At 38.6% G+C, this 12,658-nt stretch overlaps 1 protein-coding gene across 1 annotated transcript in view; it reads right to left on the reverse strand.

Moving 5' to 3' along the window:
* slc49a4 (solute carrier family 49 member 4) overlaps positions 1-12,658 on the reverse strand; it is a 39,376-nt gene that overhangs the window by 25,307 nt on the left and 1,411 nt on the right. Inside the window, exons 2-4 of the mRNA XM_026375564.1 lie at positions 10,491-10,584; positions 4,304-4,575; positions 3,500-3,629 (exon numbers count right to left, since the gene is read on the reverse strand). Of these exons, the coding sequence (XP_026231349.1) occupies positions 3,500-3,629; positions 4,304-4,575; positions 10,491-10,584 (496 nt within the window). The remainder of the gene's footprint in view (positions 1-3,499; positions 3,630-4,303; positions 4,576-10,490; positions 10,585-12,658) is intronic.

The following is a 12,658-nucleotide window of genomic DNA, read 5'->3' on the forward strand; positions in this document are numbered from 1 at the left end:
CATAACATTTTTCTGTACTCAGGACGCACTGAATGGGGCCAAATGCATTTTTTATGTGGTAAATGGTTTCCTGAGAGTTGACTGACTGTACAAGCTGTGGGATCAGATCCTTAAAATATTTTTTTATCAGATAAATAAAGGCTCAAGCTATTTAAAGGTTGGAGTTAATTGCATTTTAGAAAAAGTTTAAACTTTTCTGAAAATGGCATTTGTGCATATACAAGTACCTAACAGCAAGAGGCCTGTTGCTGTAAATATATACATGCCCTTTCCCTTTCCTGACTCTAGTGCACTCCAAACAATGAGTCACTTTTATTCACATAATGTTTTGAGTTCACAGCTTGTCTCTCAGCTGCAAGCCTGTCCTAAGAAACATGAACTTTCTTGGCTTTGGAGAGGGCATGGGGGAACAGTCATAAAAGTACTATGATAGAGCATTCACACTGCTTTTTTCCCCGAACACACTTTTCATTAACCTTGCTACGACAGCAGGAAATCAATATCCATGCATCTTTTTTGCCATCTGGGAGCTTATTTGGATAACCAAATGTAAGCAAGCAGACACTAGCTACTGGGTAAGAGAGAAGATTTTTTTTTTTACCCTCCCTTTCTGCTGGTGATGAAATATTTCCGAAGAAGTCTCAAAGCTGGCAGCGTCATCAGCTAAGTGCCATTTGTCCTTGGCAAACTCGGCTGGAGATCAATGCATCAAGATGACAACTTTCAAAGCTAAAGTGAGTTTGGCTGGAGAGAGGGCAGTCAGCAATACTCAGGCTTTTGGGCCGTTTCCCTCAGAGTGTGATCAGAATACAATGATAACTTTACACCACATGTAGAGATATTCAGGCTTCTAATTAGACTGCTGCTGTGGAAGCAGATGTGAACAGCTGGAAGCACTCATCAAGCAGAAGATCATTAACCAGTGCTCGACCCTGACAGGGTAAATGAATGAACAGATACATCAACGGATAGGTATCAGCCTAACTGATTAGTTGGCTGCCATCCATTGTCACTTTGGAGGCTGCAAAGTGTCCTACACATATAAACTTTACTTGAGAGCGGATCAGGTGAGGTTCAGATGTGACTAATCCACTTTAAACACACTTTTTATTATGCAGTGTTTTGTTATTGTAAAATTTGGTGCTTATGCTACATATGTCAGGTTCCGCCAGTGCATCAACATGGTTACTAGTCCTACTGCATTCCCTATTGTGGGATTGGCAGATGCTAAATCAGTAATCTGCCAATGGCTTGTGATGAATCTTGAGAAAAGACTTGGTCATATACTGTATTGGCAACTGAATCACAACTGATGTAAAATAAAACAAAACAAAACCAAAACAAACTATAAATCTGAAGAGTCAGTGTCAACAACACCCTCAGCTGGGGGTTGGGTCCTCAACAACTTAGACAAAAATATCTATCTATTCAGCTGTTACACTGTTTCTCACCAGTCAATCAGTTACTCTGACGTATAGACTGGGCCTGCATAGTATAGTGGTTCTATGAGGGCATTTTACTTGAAAGCAGCTTTCTACTACTGCTCCAAACGGATGTGATGAATGCACTGAAAATGAACCGAACAGTTAATGTGCCATAAAACCAAAACAATGAGCTAAACAAGAATAAAAAGCTCCACAAAGCTGCACTGCTGGTAATAGTTCTCCGAGTGATTCTCTCTTTTCATTGCAAGCAGTCCCTTTCAGATCCTTGTCAATGGCGGACATTATTACCAGTGAATTTATATATACCTGTATACCTTTTTCTTGAAGTGTTTCCATTATATATGCTTTTTAGTAACACAGCCACAAAAGTAGTCACTTTTTCCTGCTTCACATCAGTTGCTGCAGGAAAATTCTAAGGCCTGTTGCTGCATCACTGAGATACAACATGTTGCTCAAACAGGTCATTGGAAGACTGCCTATCACAAGTGGAACAGAAACGCTTTCAGCTGGATGGCCTAGTTCTATTGGCCAGTTTATGAGTATGTGTGTTCAACCGTCCAAAACTATGCAATAGAATGATGACTGCTTGGTCCCTGTCATCTATCAGAGGGAGCTACTACAAGAACTTAAGCCTCGGGTCAGAGGCCTGTGGAAAGCCTGGTGCTCTAGTGAAGCTATTTCTTACTCCAGGGGACCAAGTGTAGCCAACAAAGTTAGGCCAACTCCCAGCCTGCCATCGAACAGCTTTTCTTCTCCCTTCTCTAGTCCTTTAATCCCTGGCCACTGCCAGGGGCCTCATTCTTCTACAAGCCAGGCAAAAGGCAAAACACTCCCTCCCCAGGCTATGCCATTTCCTCTTTGCGTGGTAGATAAATTCTGCTTCTGTAGAAAGTGTGAGGACGGGGCATTGCCCGGTTATAGTGACATGTTATTCATCATCCCAGATTTACAATTAGCTCTGCCATTATGATTTTCCCAGGAAGAAAGAAAGACAAAGATGATAAAAAAAAACCTCAGAGACATTATATCTAATCATATTCTCACCCAAGACGACATAACGATGGCCTCAAGTAATACTGTGAGGTATCTCCCACTTCCCCTTCTAAACTTCCTTCTTCCCAACCTGTCTAGTGTTTTTGCTGCTTGTTGTTTCTGTTTTTTTGTTGCCTGGTGTTCTTTTTTCTTTCCACTCACCCCAACCGGTCGAGGCAGATGGCCACCCACCCTGAGCCTGGTTCTGCTGGAGGGTTTTCCTCTAAACTTAAGGGAGTTTTTTCCTCTCCACTGTCACCTAGTGCTGCTCAAGTGGGATTGTTGGGTTTTCTAAATAATTCTGTATACAGTTACATTCTATAAGGTCTTTAGATAACTTCTGTTTTAATTTGGTGCTCAGCAAATAAAATTTAATTGACTTGAAACATCAATAAATCCATTCTACCAATATTGAGATTTAACTTGGTCTTACGAGATCATTGCGCTTTTTCTAACTTGAGTGAGTGGTGTCTCAAGGATAGATTGATAACTGACCCTGATGGCAAAGATGCTAAGGACGATGTGGTTTTCAGCACCTACTAGTATATTATGGCTTAGTAATTAATCTAGAGGGAAGGCTGGGGTTTCTTTGATAACAACCCAAGCAGATGGTGAGTGGCAGACCCCTTCATTAAGATTCCATATCCTTCTGTAGCACAAGGTTCTGTCACTTTAACTTTCTAAGACAAGAAGCTGCACTGCATGAGCAAATAAGAAACCATACCAGGCCTAATGGGCTTGTAGACACAGTGGTTTGAGAGCACTGAAAGTACTACAAATCTCTGTTCCTGTCTACTGTCATAAAACATGACAGCACTCAAAAGTAATTTTAAATTAAGTACTTGAGTTACACATGCTTTACACAAACACCCAAGCTGAATGAAAGATACATGAAGGTAGGTATACTGAATAATGGACAGAAAGAATGGTTTCATTAAAAGGCATCTTATGGTACAGAACTATTGTATGACTTGCTGTGTACAGAGTACTGTATATCTATTAGCCTGTGTGTCTGGTTTTACCTGAGAAGTCTGCAAATGCTGCTTCTGTAACTGAGTCTCTGACTTGCAGCAGCAACACTTGGCGGGATCGGAGGGCGTGATGGGAAATAGAGCAGGATGGCCGCAAAAAGCACAGCAACTGCAGCCAACTCTGTCAGAAGAGAGCAACACACATGAAATAGAAACACGTTATTTTCATAAATCACAGTTAGACAAATTTGAAATTCTAAAAAACATCACTCTGACAGACAGAAACTAAATGCATGTCCAGTTATTTAATTTGGCATAGTGCTGGTTGAAAAAAGCTCAAATGCGACTATATCTATATTCCCCTTCCATTGGCTCAATCAAGCAGCAGCTACAGCCAATTACTTCATGATAGACTTGCTTTCCCGCTCACACTGATCTGTCATATGGATGCAACAGCACCACAGTGCCACAAATTTGCTTCCTATGTCTGTACTTTTTCCTTTTGATAACCTTAAAAACATTTTGTTCACAAGTGTTGTCTGTTTTGTCCTTGAAATGAATAACAATTCTACCTTGGGTTAAACAAAAGCTGCAGCCTCAATCTATTTCACTTGCTTGTTTCTCTTTTCAGCGTGTTTTTAATTTTCTGAATCAGTTAAGCATAACATTCCCAGGAATCTATTTTTCAAAGTAGTGGTTATGAAGATTATAATTGGAACTTTTTGGGTGTTTGTGAAAAATTCTTGGATCCCCTCGCCTGGTTGCATTTTTGTCTCCTTGCGCCCCTGACATGATGTCAAAATTATGTGCTATCGATCCTCCATGCCCTCAGAGGACCTCTCTTGCTGTTAGTACCTGCATACATAACCAGCTGGATCCTGTCTCTGATGGAGCTGTCAGAAACTGTTGCTGCCATGGTGGTTACTGCCTTGGTGTCATTGGGAGCTGGCACTACCAAAGGTCCTACAACAAATGAAGCAGCGCCTCCCAGATAGGAGAAGAGTGATGCTACTGCTGTTGCAGTGGCTCTCTGGTCAGGTGCAAACCATGTGGTGGAGAGGTAGGGACCAGCACTCATTATGGTAGGACCAGCTAAACCATTCAGAAACTGGCCTCCATGTATAAACCTGTAACACACAGAGAGGAAGGAAAAAGCTTAAAATCTTTTATAAAAATAACAAAATAAATAATAATCTATGGGTGTAATAGGCACAAACACCAGTGCTGCTGTTTTCAACAGCACATACAGTATAAAGAATAAACAAAATTGAAGATGAGCATAAAAGCATAAAATAGTAAAAAAAATAAATTAGTAATAATTTGGCTAGTACATGCAAGCATGATGAGCTGAGTCACACATTTAATTTTTTAAAATAATATTAATCCTTTACTTTATTGATACCCTTGAGGAAATTGTTGTCAGACAGCTGCCAGACAATAAATGTCTACTACCGGTTTTTAGTGACTAGTAGACTAGGACATCTTGACATGAGAAACCAGGAATCAAACCACTACAAATGCTCTACCCATTGCTTCTGCTGTAGCCCCAAAGAAATGCATCCTGTCAGGGAACTGAACCCAGGTCTTGTGTGTGACAGGCAGAGACCACTATACTATACTATACTATACTATCTGTCTGAACTCAGTGCATTTATAATGACTTCCAAAAGCTACTGTCAATAAATTAATAAAAATGTGATCCCTCATGATATTTGTCCCTGGCCAGAACTGTGAGGTTTGCAACACTATAAAATTATCTTGGTAGCAGTAATAAGTCATGAATTAGTGTAGTTAAATACAAACACATACAGATATGAAGTGATAAAGCACTTGTTATACACAATTAATACAATAATAACAAAGGAATAAAACAGGGTTTAATTATCTTCAGGTATTTAAGTAACAACCTGCCCCTGAGGGGGTCCAAGTTACTGTCTCACTTGTGCACCTTCCAACTGATTTGTGCAAGACAGATATACTCTCAGATGTTCCCTGATGGCACCACCCTCACCATCCAGTACTGTCTGACTGAGACAGCCAGCCACTAGAGACAGTGCACAGTTGATTGATTGTCTGCGAGCGCAGTAAAGACACTGTTCATTCAGAGCAGTCTGTGACGGCTCAGCAGGGAGAAAAGGAGAACAGGGCAAAAGGAGAGAGGAAAGAGGCAGAGGGAGAAAACAACAAGTACAAGAGAGGACAAGGACAGATCTTGGAATAATTCAGAGTTTTTGGTATTCAAAAATATGCAGTATATTTGTGTTGCAATTGGAAATGTGACAGCTCAGAGACAAAAGTCAGTGCAGACACAAAGGTTAAAACTGGATTTGTAAGTTCTATATGACTATTTAGAAAATTCACCTAGGTGAGAAACTGACAAATAATACACACCATGATAAATGCAGAACTACATTATCATATATTTTTAAGTAATGAAGCAATTTCATTTAGTATTCATTCAATAGCTGAAAAAAATGAAACATTTTACAAAATTTATACTTTGCGCTGAGAAGATTTGAAGATTTATCAAGCCAATCTTGTTCCAGTGCCCATCCATGGTTCTTGAGGTTTAAATTTTGTTAGGTAAAGTATTGAGGTCCAACACTCAGCCTACATTTTAAAACAGCACTATCTTCGGACATAAAGCAGGCACAAAGCGACTTGTTTACTCTTCAGTGTGCTTGCACTTCTCTGCCCTCTAACTCTTCCTAACTTTGCTGTCCACTGCCTCTGGGGTTCACAGATAAATGTGTCATGGCAGAATACAAAGTGCTGTGGCCAGTGACAGATTGATTGGTAAATAACTTGTTCACCTATATCTCCTTCTCACATCTCAGACCTGTTAACATCGCAGCCTACACACCAGCACCACCTTCAACTCTCTATATCTTTTGCATTTTATTCAGGCCACTCTTTATTTCTTTGTTGAGTTTTAGGTCTTGAAGCCTAAACGGGGTTCTATTACAGACTAGAGCATTTCCATAATGGCATTTTTGAGTATTTTTACACACTAGTATCTTGTTTTAATCAAGGAATATCACATGCATCAGAACAACGTGGTTATTCAGCTCACTGTTTGGGTGGTGCACTGTATTTCTTCATGACACTGATACTACTACACTTAGTTTGCACCTAACTAATGGCATCACTCTGCTATTTTCTTTTCCATTGTATTACGAGTGATATGGACCGGAGTGAGTGACAATATTTATGCTCCCTCATCACTGATGTCACATTTTAATTATCATTGTAGCATACTAGTTACCATTAAATTATTTGTCATATTATTTAGGCCAAAAAAGAATAAGATGTCCACAACTCACTAAATGACACGTTAGGGTCAAAAAAGCATATTACAGCATCTCTGTGACTAACAGATTATGGGTCTTCCCACTAACCCAGGGGTGTCCAATCCCGGTCCTCGAGGGCAGTGTCCTGCTTGTTTTGCAACCAGTCCTGCACTTCCAGCCTCTGATTGGCTAAACAAACCTGATACAGGTAATCAGCAGTGGGTAGGGCAGAGATGGTAGGAAAACTAGCAGGATAGTGGCCCTCGAGGTGATCACTTTCACAATGACTAAAACAAATGACTCTTTAATGCAGCTTTAATCAAATGCCTTATTTAGAACTTAATAATAATAATAATACTTCATAATATTATAATTAATAATAATAAATACATTAAAATGCAATATCAAATACCGAATTGAAAAGAACTTTGTATAAATACATTAAAATGCAAAATGAAATACTGAATAGAAAACGCTGATAGCTGTTGTCTGTAGTTAAAACTATATAATCAAACTATTATAAAATTACTATATAATTCCATGACAGCCTTCAGTACTTCATCAACTTTGTGTTACAAAGTTTGCTCAGTACTTTCAAAGTACTGAAGTTCAGGACCCAGTCTCACTGTCTATTTAATCTCAGGATGGATGCGACTGAGAAAATTGCTTTTAATGTGACAGGTGATGAGGACAGATGGTGACTAACATGAGGATGAGTGGTCACACGAGGCAGCCGCACTGTGGCAGAAAAGGGAAAGAAAAGGAAGAAAACAGCTTTTTTCAAGAGATGATTAACTTAATCAGTATTGATGAACACTGTCAGATGGAATCTGATCGAGAATGAGACAAAGAAGCCAGCATGTGGTGAAATCATCCCACTGCCTCTGGTCCGCCAGGGCTGACAGACCCAATTCTGCCATCACAAAAAGGCCAGACCAATTCTCGAAAATGGCACCACAGCAATCGTCACAGTAATATGACAGCCTGCTGCGGGGCCCACAATGTGTTCTGATGGCCAATCAGACAGTGTGTGTATGAGTCTGGGATCTAACTGATAGGACACTTAATAATCACACAGCCAATCTGTATTTGAATATATGACAGAGAAAAGGATGATTGCGTGAAAACACAAGTAATTGAAAAGGATGGAAAGTTGATGTCTTTGATTTGAGAGCAGACCCAATCACAGCAAGGGCTCATCAGTGACCACTGGTGCAACTGTGTCTTTTCTCTCCTGATCTGAACATCACAAGACAAACACATCATTTCCAAATGTGACTGGGGCAGCTGCAAAGAAAATCCTGGTTATAAATGGCAGGAAATTCCACTGTTGTTATGTTCACAGCTGCCTTTGATTTACTAAAAAGGTGTTTTACTAAAATACACAAAAACTTCAAAACAGCGGAAGTTTATGTCCACATAAAGATAACATAAAAATCACCTGATAAAGATGAAACAGCTTGTATAACAAACAGATCTGCAGGGGGCTGTCAAAAGAACTTGAGGCCAACTGTCGCCACTTATGGCTCGCATTTGTGGAGCCAGCTAGACTCCACCATTAGTTCGCCTTACTTTGCCGTCAGGTCATCTAGGTCATTGTGTAAACCCAGGTTTTTTTTTTATGAAAGACAGCACATGGAGCAGCGTCAGGGGTAACTAAACACCTCTAACAGTCTAGTATTGTTTCATCTCCATTACTGCAAAGCAAAGAGTGACATCTACTGGGAATCCAGTGACCTACACAACAAAGGTTTCTGTGAGTCCTGCTCTGAGTGTGTCAAAACCAGTAGAGGGAAAGTTTTCTTGTGCTTCTGAAGGACAGTTTCTATTTGAATCAATTTCCCTTTTATGGTAAAAACCCCTGAGAAATGTTAGCACCAAGTATTCATATATGCATTTACAACACTATGGAATTTAACTGAACTGCTGCTGAACAAAGATCAAGACACATGTAGTCTAGACATATTTTGTGAAAGCAGGTTCCTTGACTGGGCCTATTGTGAAACTGAAATATGTGAGACTGAAACAGTGCTGAATAAGACACAATAAACAATTTTATACATAAAGCCTATAATAAACTGTGTAGCTCTGGGGGATCTTAGTTAAATCTTGGATTAGACTGAGAGACTACACATTTTAGCATTTTCACTCTAAAAAACACTTGGCATAAATTGTTGGTACAATGTGGAAGGATATGGGCTTTGATTTAATGCTAAAATTAAATTAAAATTACTATTTAATTTTTGAAGGGCACCAAATTTAGAAATGCATGTGTGCTTAACAATGCAGGTCTAATTTAACACCCTGAAACCTGTTTAAGTCTGCACTCCATTAAAACCAGTGGAGGTTGAGTATGATCAAAGTTGCTGCTCTTCGAGAAGCTCCAAGTGAAGAGCCCTGCATCACATGACCTTTGTCAGTTGCCATTTGTAAAACACAACCAAGACCTCATTATGATATTATCAACGCAGTGATTTATATAGTTAATTCATTTTCTCCCTCTTTCCTGACTGCATCACTCAACATTAGCAGTTCACTCTACTAATGACTTTCTCAGTACTGCCTCATGAGGCAGAGACAGTAGGAAAACCAAAATTGATATATCTGCTTATTGAAGAAAAAAAAAAACTCCTGAGATTCATGGAGTGAAAGTGACGTGAGACTCATTCTGTGGATTTCCTTTTTGTATTGGCATTTTATTAAATATTACCTCACTGTGGAGCCTAATAGCAGTCATTAGAGAGATTACTACTAAGAAATATTAAATGAAATTTTTTAAAAAGGCACATTGTAATTGGAATGACCTTCTGAGCTCTTGCTTTTTTTTTTAAAAAAAAGGAGGTATGCTGAGCACAAAAGTAAAACTGAGGATTAAACACTGAGAATAATTTTAAGATAATAATAATAATTATTATTATTATTATTAATAATTATAATAATAATAATTAAATAATTGTTTTCAGTGATGGTCTGGCAAAGTGTTGTCTAATAAGGGATGAAATTGGTATTAAAGACAAAATACAGGAAAACAGGATTCCCACAGTTTGGAGCTGTCTTTGAAAATACAGTTCTCTCTAGCAGTCAAATGTTTTCTGACTGTCCCTCTAGTTACAGGTCTGTCCAAGAGAGTCCCCTATACTCTCTGTATATACTCTCTCTCTGTCTTGGTGCTGACATGCTCTGTGACCTGTGGGACCTTATGTAAACAGGTGTGTGCCTTTCTAAACTGTGTCCAATCATTTCAATTTGTAGTTTGCAATACTACCTAAAATAAGGTATTATGTAGATTTCACCTTTTTAAACAGTCCAAAAAAGCCTAAACATATTCAGCTAGGGTTAACCCTATCCCTATCATTTATAATAATAAAAAAAATTGAATCCTTCTGCTCCATACAGAAGCTGAAGACAGTAAATTACATTTTGGTTTGAAAAATCACTAAAACAATGACTCAAATATAAAAATAGTCACCTATTAGTTATCTTTAGAGTGGCTAATCCATTCATCTGCTGAATTTTTCAGCTACATCACAAATCTTGTTGACTTAGACAAGGAGATGTCTTTACTTTGGCAACTAATGCACATAGCTGGTCCTGAATTTACCCAATAAATCAAATTATGGAAATTATGGAAGGCTTATGACAGCACCAAGGATGATGAGTCATTCCATGTGTCCTTTCTAAGATGTTTGAAATGATCATCACTTACAATCCTTAAATCACCTACTACTTTGAAGCTTACAGAGGCGTCTTACCATCTTCTGAGAGGTTGTTCTGTCAGTGGGATGCTCCTTAGAGCCGCACCGAGCAGCATGAAGAATGCAGAGAGCAGAAGGGATGCCCGTAAGCCTGGATGGCACAGATAAGGGTCATGGAGGGAAAGAAAAGGGTTGAGATTATTAAAAGTAGGGCTTCTGCTAAACATTTCTTTCATTGTCAATGAGTCTGTAGTTTGTTCAGTCTATAAATATAAAAACACTGTAAAAACAAAAAACTGACGTTTATACCTTTATAGGTTTTTATTGCAGAGCTTGTTCATTTCAGCTACGTAATAACCTGAAAACTTACTGTATGTGACCAACTATAACACTAACCATGAAAACAACCAACAGGAATGTCAAAGTTATTTGTTCAATATCATTTGTGTGACAGCAATAGCTTGAAAAAAGTAGCTTTCTCTGTCAACTCGGCACTCTCTAGTCTCAGTTTTACCCACATGACGCCCATTTGAGGAAACTCTCCACTTCTCTGTTCTTCTCTTTCCATGTGAAGTGTCATTTGCTGAGGTTTTGGTTAATAAGCTGCAACAAACTTCGGCTGGGGTGGTAGCTGTACTTTATCAATTCCAAATAGGAAATACAAATCACAATATGCCAATATGGCCCAATTAATATGTTTTCATGTCACAGCAGGCGTGCATTTAGTTAGTCTCTATGCTTTGCTCAGCTGTATTAAATATTACACACATATCACTAGGAGTACTAACAGAAACTTAAAATTGAACTCCTCAGTGGATATTGTGATTGTTGATTATGTGGGAATTTTAAGGTTTGTATATGATTATAAACCTACTACCTTTAACCAAAATGTAATACTCAAGAAAACCATCTGATAGTCCAATAAAAAAACAAAACTGCAGCTGCAATGAGAACAGAGGATTTTTATTAGATTTCAAAATCCCGTGGATATTCACAATTAAAAATAGCTGGGGCTGCAGGGGCCTAAATGGGTCAAGAAGTAGACCTGCAGCTGCCAGTTTGATTCTTGATCATCCGGAAAAACCTACACACCTATTCCCTCTTTATGTGTCCTTAAATTAGATACATAATGACCCAAAACAAGAGCTGTTAGTCGTACTGGGCAGCCACAATGAATTTGAATGAAATCAGGCAAGTGCAAAATAAAAAAAGGATATTTGTTAGAAAAACTAACAAGCCTTGAAACATTATTCGACAAGTCAGATAGTAGAGAGTGGTTTTAACTGCTGATTACATGGGTATTTCTTAAGCAAAAATATCAAAGCTTTTTTTGTCACATAATTTTCTATTTCTTTTCTGGTTTCTACGTATAATTGTTTTAACACAAGCAATTACTCAATGTCATTGAGATTTTATAAACTAAATGATTGCTAGAAAAGGTAAAAGGCTTAATGTTCCAAGATCAGCCTTTACAGTACACTTTTAAATTGCTTTTATTGTTTTCTTCCAAGTGTATTTGATTCTTTCAAAGGAGAACAAATTGTATTTATGCAACATCACTTTATAACAATGCTGCTGCAGAGACATTACTGTACTTTATAATGACGCATGTGGACTAGAAGTTCATGCAGTGTTGCATTTCTATTGAGTGGCAACAAAGTCAGCAACCTACTGTATATTCCTGTGAGGCCCTGGAGGTTAGTTGCTGCAAGCAGGACTTACAAGCTTTACAAACGCTCTGGCTGACACATTCTGAAACATCAGCATATATGTATGTCACACTCTAAGCACTTTGCAATGGTTTATATGGGGCATCAAATCTGACATGATGTCTTATGATTGCAACCACTGTGTTGTTGATCATTAACAGTTTTTACTTTTGTGCAAGGGGAACTGCCTAAGAGGGAAGCCAAAAGCTTTACTCCATGACAAGTTGGAGCAAAGCTAGTGTGTTTATGTGAGAGACAGAAAGAATAGTGGAGCAGTTAAAGTCTGCTGCAATCTCTGGATGTTATGGAGGTTGTCTTAAACCAGGTCTCACCATGGTTTAATGCAATTTTAGAGTTTAGAATGAGCTGCCTTAACTCAATATATGACTCAGAGGCAGACTTGGTGAGGCTGGAGATCAAGTTGAGCAATAACTGTATATGTCTAAGAGGAATTGAGAGTTGGATTATCTTGCCACAACTTGTCAGTAAGGAGTGTCTACCACTCTGAATCCAGCA

Source organism: Anabas testudineus, chromosome 21, assembly GCF_900324465.2.
Source record: "Anabas testudineus chromosome 21, fAnaTes1.2, whole genome shotgun sequence".
NCBI classification, from domain to species: Eukaryota; Metazoa; Chordata; class Actinopteri; order Anabantiformes; family Anabantidae; genus Anabas; species Anabas testudineus.